At 40.3% G+C, this 18,201-nt stretch overlaps 2 protein-coding genes and 3 non-coding genes across 6 annotated transcripts in view; 3 read left to right on the forward strand and 2 right to left on the reverse strand.

Moving 5' to 3' along the window:
* Positions 1–4,936, forward strand: ino80b (INO80 complex subunit B). The gene is made up of 5 exons (XM_037758637.1): positions 1–300; positions 1,712–1,895; positions 1,995–2,155; positions 2,546–2,718; positions 3,200–4,936. The coding sequence occupies exons 1-5, from the start codon at positions 261–263 to the stop codon at positions 3,662–3,664; spliced, it is 1,023 nt and encodes a 340-aa protein (XP_037614565.1). The 5' UTR covers positions 1–260; the 3' UTR covers positions 3,665–4,936.
* Positions 4,784–18,201, reverse strand: part of intu (inturned planar cell polarity protein) — a 23,437-nt gene continuing 10,019 nt past the window's right edge. For both annotated transcript variants that reach the window (XM_037758630.1, XM_037758629.1), the window contains exons 4-17: positions 17,374–17,589; positions 15,066–15,184; positions 14,509–14,598; positions 13,868–13,945; positions 13,360–13,543; positions 12,543–12,596; positions 11,821–11,883; positions 10,737–10,955; positions 10,498–10,590; positions 8,682–9,113; positions 8,412–8,506; positions 8,093–8,282; positions 5,436–5,578; positions 4,784–5,269 (exon numbers count right to left, since the gene is read on the reverse strand). In XM_037758630.1, coding sequence (XP_037614558.1) covers positions 5,158–5,269; positions 5,436–5,578; positions 8,093–8,282; positions 8,412–8,506; positions 8,682–9,113; positions 10,498–10,590; positions 10,737–10,955; positions 11,821–11,883; positions 12,543–12,596; positions 13,360–13,543; positions 13,868–13,945; positions 14,509–14,598; positions 15,066–15,184; positions 17,374–17,589 — 2,088 coding nt within the window. In that variant the 3' untranslated portion in view covers positions 4,784–5,157. The remainder of the gene's footprint in view (positions 5,270–5,435; positions 5,579–8,092; positions 8,283–8,411; positions 8,507–8,681; positions 9,114–10,497; positions 10,591–10,736; positions 10,956–11,820; positions 11,884–12,542; positions 12,597–13,359; positions 13,544–13,867; positions 13,946–14,508; positions 14,599–15,065; positions 15,185–17,373; positions 17,590–18,201) is intronic.
* trnad-guc lies at positions 7,898–7,969 on the forward strand. The gene has a single exon. It is a non-coding gene; the product is annotated as a tRNA-Asp (tRNA).
* On the forward strand, positions 10,253–10,324 carry trnad-guc. Its single transcript has one exon. It is a non-coding gene; the product is annotated as a tRNA-Asp (tRNA).
* trnan-guu lies at positions 16,983–17,056 on the reverse strand. Its single transcript has one exon. It is a non-coding gene; the product is annotated as a tRNA-Asn (tRNA).

The raw sequence follows: 18,201 nt of genomic DNA on the forward strand, positions 1-18,201 counted from the left end.
GGAAATGACGTCGAGGGTGAACTTCCGTGTTGTTAGCTTTAACCTAGCAACCACATCCCTGCTAGCAACGCGTGACAAACGGTGTTATCTTAACTTTAAATAAGTTACAGTCAAATTACCTCAAGTTTTGCATTGAATATCAGGTGTTTGTTTTCCTCTGCAGAGACCAGCCCAGGTAACAATACCTGTGAGATGTCTGCTGCCATGTAGAGCTGCACACTGTGCTGTCCTGTGCTGTTAGCATCCCTGTGGTCGTTTCAATGGGGAAAAGGAAAGACATGATTCACCCCAGGTTTCTCGGTGAGTATTTGAGATTATTGGCATTTAATTAATCATTTTTGATAATCATAATAATCATGAGTTATGTTGAAACTGTTTTAGAGGTGTTGATTCAACGTGCTGTTTAATTGTATTGCATTTATCCAAAGAGGTGTTTCTAATATTTTTAGTGGGCAAATATGATTGCTTTATGCAAATGCATGTATATATTTATTATTGGAAATCATTTAACAACTCAAAACAATGACAAATATTGTCCAGAAACCCTCACAGGTCCTGCAATAAGCATAAAAACATATGCTCAAATCATAACATGGCAAACTGCAGCCCAACAGACAACAACAGCTGTCAGTGTGTCTGAAAATAAACAAACTGAACATTATAACCTTCATGAAGGTAGGATTTATGACTGGTCTGTTTGACTACATTAGTTTAAACTAGGTGCTCCTAATAAACTGGCATCTGAGTACTAGGGTTAGTAAGGTATACCAGTATCACGGTATACCGCGGTATTAAAATAGATGGTTATCATACAGTGTACATTACATTTTCTTCATTATCTACAGTATTACAAAAAACGTAAAATCACTTATTGGTACCACCTGAGATGGCAAAGTCTAGTGATCATTTTTGTAATCCTCCATGTGTGTGTGGGACATATTCTGATATGATAACCTTTACCTTAACCCTTTGAAAGGAGCAGTGTGTAATATTTCGGGGGATCTATTCGCAGAAATGGAAAACAATATTCATAACTATGTTTTCATTATCATATCTACATAGGGAGCGGCTCCTCTTCACGGAGTCCACCATGTTGCTCCGCCACAAATCAAACACTGGCTCTAGGGAGAGCCTTTCACGTTTTTACCTGAAGGCCACCGTAGTTCTCCGACACGCTTGTGAAACTGCGGTAATGTGAGCCGCAGAGTGCAAAACCGTGGTAACGCCAGCCGCTGTCTGACTTCCGTTGCTCCTAAAGTAGTGTTATTATGGTAAAGATGGCCTCTGAGCGAGGCGAATGGCGTTACCACGGTTTTGCACTCGGTGGCGCAGGTTACCGCAGTCTTGGAAAGGGAGAAGTGAGCGCAGGGGCACTCAGTTGGTTGCAATCTGCAACCACACCACTAGATGCTTCTAAATCATACACACTGTCCAATGCTGCTTAAAAGCTGTTTATTTTGTTGCAAGTTTTACATTTGTTGTAAGCACCATACCTCTGAGAAACCAACTAAACTACTCAAGATTACAAAAATGCCAGATCTGAAGTAAAAATGTTATTGGACTGATTTTATTGCTTTATATAAATCTTCTTGCTTGACATATAGTAGGTGCATCTGTAGGCAATGACCATTTCGGTCTAAAATCAACCATAATTTAATAGTTTTTACATGTTTCTCATATTTATTTGTTGCCGTCCTCTCGTCCTCTGCAGGTGAAGGCGGATCCAGCCTGCACAGCGTTCACAAGCGGAAACACAAAAAACACAAGAAGCACAAGAGGAAGCACCACAGCTTCGCAGAGTGCCCGGAGCCCGAGCCCATCGTGGTCCCTCGGCCTCCTCCTCCGCAGCTCCGACTCAAGATCAAACTGGGAGGACAGACGCTGGGGACCAAGAGGTGAGGCGGGACGTCGAAAGGTGGTCGGTCTGTTAGTGAAGATCTCAGTTTCATCTAAACCCAATCACTAAGAGATTTTGTGTTTCCTGTCTGTTACAGTGTTCCCACCTTCACCGTGCATCCCGGTGTGGCTTGTCCTCCCTCTCCTTTGATGATTATTAATAATGTCGATGATGATGATGACGAAGATGACGACGAAGATGATGAGGACGACGACGATGAGCCCTCTGTGCCTTTGGAGCAGTATCGGGCCTGGCTGGGTAAGTTACAAGTACTTAATACTAAGATATTATAAACTAGAGCTTGATGAAAAGTTATATCCTGTTATTAGAGTAGATCATCTGTGGTTTATGTATCATAATATTGTGATAGAGCTTACTGTACATGTTGCCACTTCATTACAGTTAAATGAACCTGAATGAACATGTTTCTGAATGTAGTTCGAGCTGAAATGAACAATCAATGCCTTTACCTTCTTATTACCAATGTTCTCCCAGAGACCATATCATTTACAATTTCTTTATTCAAATCAGTAACTTTTGTCAGGAGCACAGTGAATGCAAGAAAAAACACTTATATGGTCGAGACAATTTTTCTGGCCTTGGTGAGACAATAAATTCACCACGTTTATCTTGTTTGTTCTGTATCAGATGAAGACAGTAACCTGGCCACGTCCCCTATGCCAGACATAGACTCTGACTCCATGCTGGGCGTGCCCGTGGACGAGGAGGAGAGGTGGCTGGACGCTCTGGAGAAAGGAGAGCTTGACGACAACGGAGAGCTGAAGAAGGAGGTTGACGAGTCTCTGCTCACGGCCAGACAGGTGAGGAAGAGCGGAGGAAGCAGGAAAGATGTGCACTTCAGTCCCCTATTGACAACAAAATGCTTAAAGTACAGTGTTTCCCCTAGTATAGGATGGTGTTGTATAGGGCTGGGAATATTTGCTGTTGATTCCCTTCGGGGAATGATAATCCTGAATTCATGATCAGCATTGTTTGCTTCATTGTTGACATCTACCCGCTGCTTGTTGTTATAATCGTTGTGCTGACGTTATCAGGTGAGCGCGAGTTATAGTTTAGTTTATATGCTTTACTCGGGTGTGTGAATTGACCTGGAAATGAAGCGTCTGCGAAAAATAATATACCATGAGTTTATAAAGAGACAAGTCGGAGCTCTCTCCTTTAAAAAAACAAAACGTCAGCGGTGGCCATATTTGCGCAGCGACATTGCTGCTTGCATATAGGGGAAACACTGAAGTAGCTATAAACATATATCCCTGAGTGTTTTGTTTTGTGTGTTTTCAGAAAGCCCTGCTACACAAGCAGCAGAGCCAGCCTCTCCTGGAGCTCCCCATGGGTTACAAGGAGAAAGAGATGACCGTAGAGATGATGCAGAAGCGGGAGGAACGAGCTCGAAAGAGACGCCTGCAGGCCGCCAAGAAGGCAGAAGAGAGCAAGAACCAGACAATAGAGAGACTGACAAAAACCAGCAAGGCCAAGATCAAAAGCATGAGAGAGAGGAAGTCTAGGCAGAATCAGTCTCCCATGATCCGGTACAGCGACTGCGTCCAGGGCATGGCCATCTCCTTCCCTACAGGCGTCGCCCCTCCGGCCCCAACTCCTCCCTTTCCTCCACCAGCAGCCCCGGTGAACTGCGCGGTCAGCGGCTGCACCAACCTCAAGAAGTACTCCTGCTCAAAGACCGGCGTTCCTCTCTGCAGCCTTGAGTGTTACAAGATGAACCTGCTGCTCGTTCAGAGCGCAGCTTGAACTTTAAAAGGGCCGAATATATTCCAAATGGACGCAGATGTAGTTCTGTAAGTACATCAGGATGTGAAGGTGCGTACAGCCCACATGGTGATGTGGGTTGAATTTTGCGCTGCACAGATGTGGGAAGTATAGTTGAACTTCACACTTTAAAGGTGCTATATACGATATTCAGAGCATTGCATGTCTACCTGAGCAGAGAATGAAGTCACTCTCCCTCTGTGTGTGTGGTAATCCGAACTTCGCTGTGCTTTGTTGACACAGCCGGGCCGGACGCACGTGCTTTTAGTGCATGTTCGTGCATGTTCGTGCATGTGAGCCACTCTGCACTGCTCTCAGACGGCGGTTACAGCTGAAAACCGACTGAGCCGTCTTGGAGGCGTAGCACCCACCCTCCGGCTCAGCCATCGCCATGTTGAGAGCCGTGTCGATACAAATGCTCGCAATCTCGCATTTAGCACCTTTAAAGATAACACATTTTTAGGACTAAGAATGTGGATTTACTATTTATCGTTTCGCCTTTTGTTTGTAGCTGTGTCATATAAATAATAATGGTTTTGCCCAGCAGTGATGCTGGTAACACAATTCAATTATGTATATTATAAAATATATCCGAACCAATTATTATACAATATTAGGGGCCGTACACATGCCATGTCTTTTGCGCACTCAAATCCATCAATGACGTGCGTCAGGCATGATCAAATGCGTAAAAGTGTAAAGCTACTGTGAGGGGTTTACGGTGCCGGAAATGCATTTCTTTGTTTTGATTGTGTTTTAGTTTCATCAGTGAGGCTTCCTGCTAAATTACCGCAACTTCGTCATGGCAGCACGCAAGTTTTGGTTAGTTTGTAACAGCAGGTGCGACAGGAGCGCAACCTCCCAAGCACACTGGAAAGAAAAAAACAGTGGCATAGCTGGTTTTCCACGCCACTTGTGTACGGCCCCTTATGATTTCCATTTACGGAGCCTCCATTTGTTTAAGACTACATAAATTGAATATTTTTGTATAAGTTTGGAGAAAGAGTAGTATTATTTCCACTAGCTTGGACTATTTTTCATTTTGTCAATAATGTAAAAAGTATGTTTAGAGGCGGACAAAGGTCGTCAAAGAATAAAAGAGAAACTGTATTGCTTCTTTAATCTCAATTTTGTAACAAATGACTCAATTTCCATACAAAACTGTACATCTTAAATTAAGTAACAAATGACATGTCTTTCCAACTCTGCATACAAATTGTGACAATATCAATACAACCTTATTTGCTCTGTCAACTTGCGTGTGAAGCAGCGTCGTTTTTTTTTTTGGTTTAGCTTAGTAAACTTAATTCAGACTCCAAGTAGCGCCCGCTAGAAAGTGGGACAACCATCAGAAAATCCCCACGTTTGCGCTTAGGTGCTTTTATCGAGCACCAGAGTTTGAACTGTTTTCCTGAGAATGCAACAGCTGCTATAAGAAATGTAGTTTGTCTCCATCATTGTCATGGATGTGATAATCACAAAGCCAGACCGAATGAGAGTCTGAAGGCCATCTCTACAGGAACCTCTGCCACCGAGTCGTGGAAACACACGTAGAATTCCTGAGGGACGGGCTCCAGCAACATCCGTCTGAAAGACAAAAAAAAGATTAGGACCTGAGAAAAGTACTTCCACTGTTGCAGAACTAAATCTCACCAGAGGTGTACTTCCTCCGTCCCTGTCAAATTATCAGCCCCCTCCCCAATAATTAAAAAACTGTAAGGCCTGTGGATAAAAATCTTTAAAGCTGACGTACCCTATAACCCAGTAAGTCATGGTGGGAGCAGGTTTCCTCTGGTCAGTCCAGTTCTCAGGTTTACACTGAAACAGGACCCCGTGTTCCTTCACTGGACCCAGACCCCAACCACCGACCCCTGGCCTGTCTGCAGCACGACGGCCCTGCAGGAGACAAAATCACACAACACAATCACTTAATTCATTCACGGTATTAATGTACAGAAGGTTTATAAATAGTTTCCATGGATGGTGACAGAAGAGCTGAGGCTTCCAGAGAAACCAATCAGGAGATTACAGCTTCTAGTAAAATTATATTTACTCTAATTTTGGAATTGGTCTAGTCCATAGCTTCTCAAATTGTGGCCAATGACGGCCCTCAGGAACATTTTGACTCTGACTTTTTTTTAGCACTTTTTTTCAACACACTATACTATGACTTTTTGCATTTTTTGACTTTATGGTTTTGACATTATACTATGACTTTTTGCATTTTTTGACTTTATGGTTTTGACATTATACTATGACTTTTTGCATTTTTTGACTTTATGGTTTTGACATTATACTATGACTTTTTTTCAACATACTGACTTTTTTGTATTGTTTTCGACATACTATAACTTTAAAAAAAAAAAAATTCAACATACTATACCATGACTTTTTTTTAATTGTGTGTACATACTGTCTTATTTTTTCGACCTACTATACCAGGACTTTTTTGCATTTTTTAATCTTTCGACATACTATGTGACTTTTTTAATTTTATTGACGTGCTATACTATGACTCTTATTTTTTCGACATACTATACCATGACTTTTTTGTATTGTTTTCGACATACTATAACTTTTTAAAAAAAAATTTCAACATACTATTATTATATATTACTTTTTCATGAAAAGTCTCGGCATACTATTCTATTACTTTTGTTTTCATACATTTTTTTGACATGCTATGCTATGACTTTTCACAAAATATTTCAACATACTACACTATTCCTCTTTTTATTGTTTTGACATACTACACTATTCCTCTTTTTATTGTTTTGACATACTACACTATTCCTCTTTTTATTGTTTTGACATACTACTATGACTTTTATTTTTTCGACATACTATACTATGCCTTCTTTATTTTTTTTTAAATACTTTACTATGACCTTTTTTTTCGATATCCTATACTATACCTTTTTTAAAACATTTTCTATACAATGTCTTTTTTTTTTATTTTTTCGACATACTATACTATGACTTTTGTATTGTTTTCGACATACTATAACCTTTAAAAAAAAAATACTATACTATAATACTATAAACATACTATGCTATGACTATTTTAAATTGTTTTGACGTACTGTTCCATGACTTTTTTATTTTTTCAACATACTATACTATACCTTTTTATTTTTTTGAAGTACTTTACTATGACGTTTTTTCATGAAATCTTTCGACATACTATACTATGACTTTTTTTAATATTTTTTCTACATACTATACTATGACTATTTTTTTTTAATTTTTCTACATGCTGTACTATGACTTTTTCATAAAATTTTTCGACATACTATACCATGACTTTTTTGTATTGTTTTCGACACACTATAACTTTAAAAAAAAAATGTCAACATACCATTATTATATATTATTAACTACTACTTTTTCATGAAATGTCTTGGCATACTATTCTATTACTTTTGTAGTATGACAAAAAAGTAATTTATAGTATGACTTTTTTTCATGAACATTTTCAACAAACTTTACTATGACTTTTTTCATGAAAAAGAGTGATTTCAGAACTGCTGCGGAAATCTGAGCAGAGTCAACATACTTTCAAGAAGTGGATCAAGTCTCCAAACTCAACTGCTGCTGCTAGTTGTGTAGCAGCTCAGGAGATAGTAAGGCGTGGAAAGCCGATACCAGACGGAGAATACATGAAAGAATCGTTCATTAAAACATTGAAATATTCAACATGCTATACTATGACTTTTTTTTACTTTTGTTCGACATACTAAAATATGACTTACTTTTCGACATACTATGACTTTTGTATTTTTTTCGACATACTATATTATGACTTTTTTACATTTGTTACAACATACTATACTGTGACATTTTCGACATACTATACTGTGTTTTTGCATTTTTTTGACATACTATGAGTTTTTTTGCATTTTCTTTGACATACTATACTGACACTAAAGCTATAAATAAATAGCTATTTTGAAAAGGTGAGTTGTTTTTAAGTGATTTAAAAGAAAGAGTTTGCTGCCCTGACGTCCAGGGACCCTGACAGAAAAAGCTCTGTCTGCCACCTATGGGTTTGAGCTTGGAACTACGGGCAGGGAAACATTGGAGGATCTCAGGAAGATTAACATGAATAAATAATTGTTAGTTGCAACCCTAATGCAAATTAAACTTCAGATATTTTTTCGTCTCTCTGGAGGGATTGGATATAAAATGCCCAGGTGCATTCTGGGACTTTGTCCTTCCTCGTTAGTATAGTGGACAGTATCTCCGCCTGTCACGCGGAAGACCGGGGTTCGATTCCCCGACGGGGAGTAATTTTTTCACTCTTTCCTAGTTTGCATTGCAACTGCTACACAACGCTTTCCCTCAGGATAAATAAAGTTCTATCTTATCTTATCGCATCTTAAAGAGAGACTTTATTAATTTATGACTCACCCTGGCTGGCAGGCTCTGCTGAAACGCAACCCGTATGGAGAGGCAGCAGTGGTGGAAGTTGCGGATGAGCTGCGGGTGGATGGAGCCGCTGAGCTGAGCCACCTCTCTGTGAGTCGGAGCGATGAAGATCCCCTGAACAGTTTCCATCAGGACGTAGTGGAACAAGGTGTTCTCTGCACCTGAGGTCAGTCTGTCACAATGAGAAAATGTAGGTTTTTAGCTGCTAGTAAGTTCTAGCCAACATTAATTATTACATGCAGTTATAATAATTATATATGTAGTTAGAATGAAAGAAAAAGGATTATTTCCCATCACCCACTTCATGGTGTTGTACATCTCCTCGGTCTCCCTCTCAGTCAGGGTCTTCTTTAGGGTGCCCAGGTAGAATGGGTTTGGATGCTTCATCCTGGGAATCTGATGTCAAAGCATGCAACAAGCATAAGACATATATAATATAGATAATATATAATAACTTATGTTGAATTATGCATGTATTTATTTATTATAGATAACCTGCTAACTAAGAGTTTAACAAAGAAACAACCAAACGGGAACAAACATAAGACTTAATAAAAGACTAAAAGTGAACCTTGAAGAGGCCTCCGCTGCCTCCACTCCCATCAGACCCTCCAGACCCCAGCGAGTCCCGACGCCCCCCCAGCTTCCTCCCTGAGTCCGGGGTCGAATGTGGACTGAGACCTGGAGCCATTGATGAACCAGACCCTGACCCAGCATCCATCTGTCCTTCACTCCCGCTGTCAGACATGCTCCTCTGGGGGCTGGACCTCCGGGCCTTCTCCCCAAACAGGCTGCGGCCTCTGGACCCTGAGGAGGAGCCTTTAACTGCCCCGGCTAGCTTACTGAAGACGGGAGAGGAAGAGGCCAGGCTGTCCAGGCGGTCGCGGGCCGTGGCTGCCGGCAGGAACCAGTCAGCACAGGACAGGCAGGGAGCAGGTGGAGCATTCAGACGCTCCTCTATACCTGCCTCCAACACCTCCAGCTGCAGCAAGGTGGCCTTCACCTGGAGTCAGAACGTAAGAGAGTGTCACTTTATATTGTAGTGCTCAAAAGATTGTTATATTCTTCTTTCTGGAGATATTGGATGTAAAAGTCCAAGTCTAAGTCCATCTAGGATATTGTTCTTCCACATTAGTATAGTAGACAGTATCTCCACCACGCGGAAGACTGGGGTTCGATTCCCCGATGGGGCTGTCACCGGTGCGGAGTCATAAAAACATTTGTAAAAACCTATTTTGAAAAGGTGAGTTTTTAAAAGTGATTTATATCTAAATAATCATTTATTTATTTATTTTCAATTCCTTCCTTGTAACTAACACCTAGTTATTTTATTATTATTATTATTATTATTAACAACAAAATATAATATAATAACTTAGTCATGCTATTGCAATATTGTGGTTTTGGCCTGACTTCAACTACACTGAAAAGTCTTGTTTTTGACTTGAGATTAATAGAATTGGGTTTTGTTGTGACTTTAAAAAATAATCTTAATTACATAATTAAAATAATTCATTTATTCATTTTCAATTCCTTTCTTTTTATTACCACCTATTTATTTTATTATTATTTAAAATATATATATTATTATGATTATTATTACCATATCTATTTTTTAAATTATTATTATTATTATATTAAATTTACATAAAATGTTATTACTAGAATTATTATGACTATTATTTCATTATTTCTTTGGGTTTTGTTGTGTTTTTTTATGTCAACCTCTGTACGTCACCTTGCTTTCTTAGTATTTTCTTGGTTTATTTCTCCCGTTCTCATCATTGTTGCAGCCCCTGTAAAGTCACTGCTGTTTTGTTTTTAATAAAAAAAGAAAGAATCTGATAGAGGATACACAAAGAGATTTAAAAAAAAAAAAAAAAGTGATTTAAAAGAAGATACAGTTTGTCCTCAGGTAAGTCAATCCAAAGTCCAGGCACCCTGACAGAAAACGCTCTGTCTGCCACCTTTGGGTTTAATCTTGGAACAACGAGAAGGGAAACATTGGAGGATTTCAGGAAGATTAACATGAATGAATAATTGTTAGTTGCAACCCTAATGCAAATTAAACTTCAGATATTTTTTCGTCTCTCTGAAGGGATTGGATACAAAAAGCCCAGGTGCCTTCTGGGACATTGTCCTTCCTCGTTAGTATAGTGGACAGTATCTCCGCCTGTCACGCGGAAGACCGGGGTTCGATTCCCCGACGGGGAGTAATTTTTTGCACCGAGAAGCAGCCTTGCTGTTAAACCTGTTTATATTATCAGTTCTCTTGGTTGCAGAAGTAAAACTACAAGAAAAAATGAAGTAGGAAGAGGTGTTTTTTTTGTTCAAGTAGATGAATAGTATGTATGGTATGTTAGGAATTTAAGGTCACCAAGGTTCACCTGATCTACATAAACACAATCAGGTCCCGGAGAGCCCAAAGCTGGTGAAGCACAGCCCCCTGCCTCCAACAGCACACACTGCATGAAGTGCCTCTGAGGTGGAGAGGTAAAGAAATACAAGCAGAGAAAATATTATTTGTACGATAAACAAACATTACTATGAATAGATATTGGGCAATGATGTGTTCAACGAGAACATAGTTTAAAAACAACCACCAGTCAGTGATTCGCCTCCTTACCAGCCCCACTATGAGGAGGAAGTGCCGTCCTTGAGGCTGGCTGTAGCCTGGCGCCGTGCTGCGGCTGCTGTTGGCTCTCTGCTGGGGAAAAACCTCCCTCCAGATGACCAGCTGGCCCACCCGCTGCTCAGACGCCAGCGGCAGCAGGCAGTAGTGCTGGCAGTATAGACACACATCCAGCAGGTCCTCTTTAGGCAGATGGTTGGCAATCAGGTAGGACTGGAAGGTGAGTGTGTGGACAATTTAGTAACATCTTCAGTAAACAAGTTTTGAGGTCTTGGAACCAGCATTGTGAGTGAAAATTAATTTTGTAAAGCAAAATAAAAGCATTCATTTTGACTTCAAAGGAAAGTAAACAACAATAAAAAAACAACAACAGTACATCACATCTGTCTGTCTTCAGGACCTTGAATGTGTTTTGCATCTGGACCCATTATTATTATCTATATAAAACAAATCTTTGCCCAGAGGCAATATTATATTATATATATATATTGTGATTTAAAATTAGGCCTACCAATCAATTTAAATATTTAAATGGACCTTAAAAGGGAGATTTGTCAAGTATTTAATACTCTTATCAACATGGGAGTGGGCAATTATGCTTGCTTGTTGCAAATGTATGTATATATTTATTATTGGAAATCAATTAACAACACAAAACAATGACAAATATTGTCCAGAAACCGTCTAAGGTACTGCATTTCGCATAAAAAATATGGTCAAATCATAAAATGACAAACTGCAGCCCAACAGGCAACAAAAGCTGTCGCAAATTGCGTTAATGCGTTATCGCGTTAACTTTGACAGCCCTAGATAATAGATTTTGGAGTGACCCAGGCGTTTGTCACACCTTGGTTAATATTTTAACAGAGTAATTAGGTTGATGATTTGTCACTGAGCCACAGAGCAGGCTCGTCATGTTATCTTGTGTGAAAGGTATTCTTCTGTTGCCATTTAAGGATAGCTGTCTAGACGGTGGGGTACTATCAGGGGAGGATATAAATATGATGAAGCTGCTGGTACTGAAACGTGTGTGTGTGTGTGTGTGTGTGTATGTGTGTGTTTTGACTGAGATACCGACCTTGTAGAACAAACAGGAGCCAAGGATTACATACAGACGCCTCAGGCCAAAAAAGTCCTCAGACTGTTAAAGAAATAAAGACAAAGATAAAAATACAAGCAAGCAAATACACAGATATTGGAAGAAGATGATAGTTGCAGAAATAAGCGTACTGATATTGTTTAAAGTTTGATCAATAATTTGTGAATGATAGTAGAAACGCATTATTCAACTGGTGGTCATCTGTAAAACTTAACAAACAGGAAATGTACGTATACTTAACAAAGCTTGCTGTGATGATAATTAAAAACTAAATGTAATGCACTTCACTACTTCCCGCATCAATAATTCCTCCCTCTCATTTTGTCTCGGCTGTTTTCTGTCCTCAAGTGCAGCTTAATGTAATCAGTTTACGCTGCACGTACAAAAGGACAAACCAGACCCCATTAGCTTCTCATTAAAAATGCACACACACACCACACGTTTAAAAATAGTCTAACCTTCTCCTCTCCCCTGCTGAGGCCGGAAGACAGAGAATCTCATCTAACACGTATCTTGGAACAACTAATGAGCAGCAGGATAAAGGGTGAAATGAACCACTGATGGGACTCTTTAGCTTACTCAAACGCCACTTATTTGTAAGTGGCAATTTTGTTAAGACAAATGCCCACCCCTAACAGGTGACATATTTTGAAAGTACTTTATGCTTGCAAGACCTGCAGCACTGGTGTGTGTTTTCTCACCATTTCTCCAAAATCAGAAGACTCAAAATCAGAGAGAACAGTATCCACCTCCATCTGGGGAAAGAGAACATCAAATATAAGCTTAATAGCATTTAATTATTACTGTATGTTTAATCTTTTGTAAGTCTTATTTATTGTGCTTTTAACTATAGTCTTTGCTCCTTCATTGATCCAATATATTCATGGGCATCATTACATTTTCATTTTATCTCAGTCCAGATAATGTGTGAGTGATATATTGTGTCATTTTCAACAGTGGACACTAGAGGGCACCATAGCTACATGAGTGACAACATTATCACATTCAACCTCAAACTGTTGAGGAACAGGGACACGATGATGATACAAATATCTGTTATTACTGCACTTACTTCTGCTCCAACACTAAATTAGATTTATAAACAATATTCTTGTCAGGGTTATTATAGTAAACTAAAACTAAAATAAGCAGTGAAAAGTATTTTAACTCAAACTATATATTGCCTGGGTAAAAAGCAAAGAAAAATAAAATAAAATTGAACCAGCTTTCATTTCAGTTTTAGTTTTTTTACCTAAAATCCATCACATCCGAAAAAAGGGGAAAGCATGAATTTCCATCAACTCTCGTGACATTGAACCACAGAAACTGAACGGACTTGACACTCCAGGAGATGGTGTTATGTTACAACTGCTTCACTAAAGCAGTCTGAAAGTCTACTTAAACTGAATTAAAATGAAATCACAAAGTCAAAACTAAAATGAAATAAAAAACTAATTGAAAATTCGAAACTATTATAACCCTGGTACCAGTCTCACACGCACACAAACAGAAATGCACCTTGATTTCCGGAGGTAGCGTGAGCCATCGGACCGCCGGCAGTCCGTCGAGAAAAAGGGTCCCTGAGACGTCGGGGGTCGGCGCCGAGGAGCCGTCCCTCAAGCGAGACGGCTGGATGAGCTGCTGGAAGAACAGGCAAAAGAAATGGTCCAACCTGGGAGCATGGTCTGCCTTACAGAACGCACTGCGGGGGGACACAATGAAGATGACAGATGAGTGTCATGATAACACATAAAGTTAAAATCATAGAACTACAGAAGAATGACTACATTTCAAGAAAAAAGAAATGAAAGATATTTGAGAGCAGGGGAAAAGGGGGGTTAAGGGAGTGAGACAATGAAGACTTTGTGTAAAATCCAGCTGGAAAATTTCCTTTTGCTTTGAATTGGTCAAACACACTATTTTTATTTCAGTATATTTTGCGTTAAGAATAAAAAATGACAGCCAGAGAGGGGAAGTTTCAACGAGCTCTCTCAGCAGGACCACAGGAAAGCAAAGGCAGACCCACCTGTCTAAAGAGCCATACATCACTTTTAGTGTCCGGACCACGTCTCCCACCACCGTCTGCAGATACAGCAGAGGAACCCTGGAGGGAAACGGAAAAATGTAAAAACACAGACGTGAATAAACTTCAGCAGATCTTATCAAATATTTGGACTGGGCCATGAAGCAAAAACATTTTATGAGTTATTGTTTTTTCTACACGTGGGTGTTCCCCAAAAATAAATATGTGCTTTTAAGCATGAATGAGATTATTTCTCAACCGAGATGATGAGTGATCGGGTTGACTTGGTGGCTAAAAGGTGGGTAATATGACTCATCTAATGAACAACCACATTATCCTCAAAGAGGTATTCATCCTGCCAACAAAAGGACAAAAAGAAGCATATGTGCACGTTGAAATTGTTTTTACAGATCGTGCTCTTAAATATGTTTCCTCTTTTACAAAAAAATAGTTCATTTCTCGAGCACACGTCTGATCTCCTGAAGATCTTTTACACCTGACATATGGACTGAACTCTTGTCGGGTAATGTCTACGTTGTCAAGTCTGTCAGCTGGCGAAAGCTGCAGTTCAAATGAAATGTGGTGGAGCTATGTCACAGTGCAATAGCATGTGTGTGTGCGTGTTTGATGCTGCCTCCGGCTACCTCTCAGCAGGAAGACCGATGACCAACAGGTTGTTGCTTTCCTTCCAGTAGCCCACATGTACCAGCTGTTTCCCAAGCAGGAGAGAAGAACTGAGGGGAAAAGATGGAGATGGTGAAATGACAAAATCAAAAGAACAAGTGACAAATGGAACAGACAAGAGGGGGCGCGGTTAACATGAATACACAACTGTTATATTCTTAACATCCAATAGCTCCCCCAGTTGCCAAACTTGTCTCCCAGCTCACTGTTGTTTAACCCTTTAACAAAAAAAGGACCTCCCATGGGCAGCTGCGGAAGATTGTTGTTAGCATGATACTGTTTAGATCAAGACCAGCGACTCCTGGATTCTGGGTAAAATAAATGTTTTTGTGAACGGAGTCTGGTGGCTTTGAAGACCACGATGTAACGGCTTCAGTTCCTCATCGGAAAGGGCTGTCTGATGGTGAGGTAAAGCGGTGAAAACATTTTAATACTGATATTCATTTTTTAGGTGGCTAAAATACGTTTTTCTGCTGTCACTTTACTTCACCGCCAGACAGCCACGTGGCACGTCTACCTGAGTATTCGCCCTCCTGTCACATTTTCCAGCATGTCACACAGCGTTAGGAAGATCCCTCTAACGCCTTTCAGCTGCCCAGATGCTTCAGACATCGGGTATTGGTACAAGATCTCCTCCTGCAGACACAAACGCACAGGAATATCTGGTTATATGTGTCAGGACAATAATATATTCAGCAGAAAGAAAGATCTCTGGTGAGTCTATCAACAGAACAATGTTACATAAAAATGGACAGTGAAGAAGAATAAACAGATGAACCACCGGGTGTTTAGTCACCGCAACAATGTTTGGTTTCAGTTTTACTATCCAACCCATTTTCACTTTGGAGGAAACACAAAAATGTCACTTTAAAAGATGAATGTTCCTCAAATATTTTACATGTTTGACTTTCCAAAGTAAAGAGAAGCAGATTCAGGAAACACAGGAATTTGACAGAAGCTCACAGAAACTCATCTGTGCTTCCCGAAATGGCACACATTTGCAAATAGTTTTCAACTACTCATTTCTGCAATAGAAACGACAAAGCAGAAACGAGAAAGTGCTCCGGGCAGGTTCAGTGTATTGTTGGTGATATTAGTATTCCTCCCAGCATGCCGGCAGTGGCAACTTTAAAGAATACAGGGCAGATAAGAGCCGAGCCGCTGAGAGGATCAGAGGATGGAGTGGTGGGTGAGGGGGTAAAAACCTTGAATGAACGGGCCCTTGTAGCCTTGCCAACCAGACCAAAGAAACAAGAAGAACAACCAACACAGTACAACCCTTCAGTTACATCTCTTCTGTGCTTCGGATCACAAAATCATCACACAGCGAAGACTCAAAAATACCACCGCTGAACCTTCTGCTACCCTGCAATCAAAGGACTAAAAAATCAAAGTCAATGCTCATGCACAACACTGTCATTTAGAAAATAAATGACAGGCAACCCGTACTCCCTACTGCTGTTTAGGTCAGGGAAGAAAAAATCTGGCTTGCAGATACACAAAAAGGAACTGCAGACCATGAAGTACGACCATAAAGAAAACATCGACCTGCCAATACTCGTCCACAGGGAAAATATGATTACAGTGTAGGAGGTGTCGGTCAGGAAATGAGTGTAGTTTGCAGAAAACACACGCTCTGGGATTAACACTTCACTACAAGTGAATATAAGAAGATAGAAAACAGTGCCCTGTGTGTGGATCAAATTAAAATAAGGAAATAATGTTGTTTATAGACTGCTGCACTTCAGCCAAACGGGCATGTGTGGATTCACCCTAAAGGGAATGAAGTTGACAGGAGCTGTGCTCGGGGCAGAGCGCCTCAACTTCTCCCCTTTCTCTCTGTTTTCTGTTAGTAGCACCCGTGGCCGTTGGAAACCGTCCACAGCAGTAGTTTTCTGTTTTCTGAGTCTGACTCACTTCAGAGAAATTCAGAGACTCCTGGACTTGGGATTTCCTTCACAACTCAGGTTATTCTTAACACTCGATTATAAGAATACACCTCCGTACTTCAGTATAGTTCAATGTTTCAAATCCAGTTTTATAGGGCTGCTCAGAGTCAGTGTGCCATCGACCCACAAAGTCATGATCAGGTTTCCCCAAGACCCATTATCTTTCCAAAGGGATGGAAAAACATGTGGCCATCCAGGGTTTAGATATCAACAGCAGCCTTTATGTTCTGCTTCTTCTGCTATTTCTATTTATGTTTAATTTACTATCAATATTTAGGTTTTGTTTTGTCCACTGTCAGCACCCGCTTGCTCTTTTCAATGCTCCCTCCATTGAAAAAAAGAAAGCTTTAATAACCATGCCTTTCCAAAACATAGGAAAGTAGTAATACTTTTGCTCCTGGTTTATCTGTCTCTTACCCTTGCTCACAGAAACCAGGTTACTCATTTACATGAGGTTTCCTTGTTATCTAAGCACAAAAAATCTTCGTCCCTGGGTGGGCTTGAACCACCAACCTTTCGGTTAACAGCCGAACGCGCTAACCAATTGCGCCACAGAGACGGCTCTGCTGTGGCCTCTTCGGGGTGTGGCCTTTATACTCTAGTCCCACTCACTTCCTATTTACTTCTGAGACTTAGGCAGGGCAATGTGGCAGAAATTGTAAGCATGGCATTTTAATTTGTTCAACCACCAAAGAAAACATTGTGTTTTGTTTCGTAGCTCTTTGTTTTAAGCACTAGATTAACCATAAAGGAGATTTTATAATAATCTCGGACGAAGTAAACTGAAGTTTAGACAGATGTCTTCATTCTCATTAAGGTTTGTGGTGTTCTTTATGACATACATTATTGTCTTTAAAGAACTCTAAATGTACTGACCTCGTCCTGCGGTGATGCCGAGTCCAATTTAAGTGAGAGGTACATGACAATGTGCGGAACGTGTCCTATGGACATCTGAAGTTCGGCTGTGTCCTCCCCCCACAGCAGACGCACCAGCTGGCTGACTGGCGGAGAGGCCTTCGTCTTACGGACCGATGAAGAGTCGCTAGCACTGCTGCCGTCTACCTGAGCCACCGTCTGCAACGTCAGCCTCACCTGGAGGAGAGAAGAAAAATAAGAAAGTGAAAGGTAGGGAGATGGTTTTGAAAACCCAGAATGGAACAAGGGATTGAAAAGAAGGAGAGAAGTGAAGAATGGGACAAGTTGTAGGAAGGACAATAAAAGGAAGACAGAAAATGGAGCCAAGAAAAGGAGAAAACCCAACACATTTATCCTGTTATATCATCGTTGCATCAGCCTGCCTACTAGTCCCTCTCAGAGTTCATTCATTTCTAAAAAAAAAAATCAGCCACTATGGCTCCAAATGATTATACTTGGCAAGAAATTTTAACAGTGCTCATGTGTCTGTAGTAGGAAAATAGAGGTGTTCACGTGTGTCGTGCTGCCAAAGGGGAGAAAAACTTCAATCATTACACAGTCATTCAGGAAAAGGCTGAAAAGTGAATAGCAAGATGGTGATTGTCAGAGAGAAAGTGACACCGACATCCAGACCAAACCGCAGCATAACAAATAGCAGGGATCTGTGTGTGTTTTTTGTGTGTGTGTCTGTGCCTGTTTGACTAAATTAAAACCAGACTTTTGCAACCCGAGAAAACAGTGGCAAGACAACAGACGGCCTATCTTCTCTTCTCTTGTTCATGCAGGGTT

Source organism: Sebastes umbrosus, chromosome 22 (assembly GCF_015220745.1).
Source record: "Sebastes umbrosus isolate fSebUmb1 chromosome 22, fSebUmb1.pri, whole genome shotgun sequence".
In the NCBI taxonomy this organism is placed as follows: Eukaryota; Metazoa; Chordata; class Actinopteri; order Perciformes; family Sebastidae; genus Sebastes; species Sebastes umbrosus.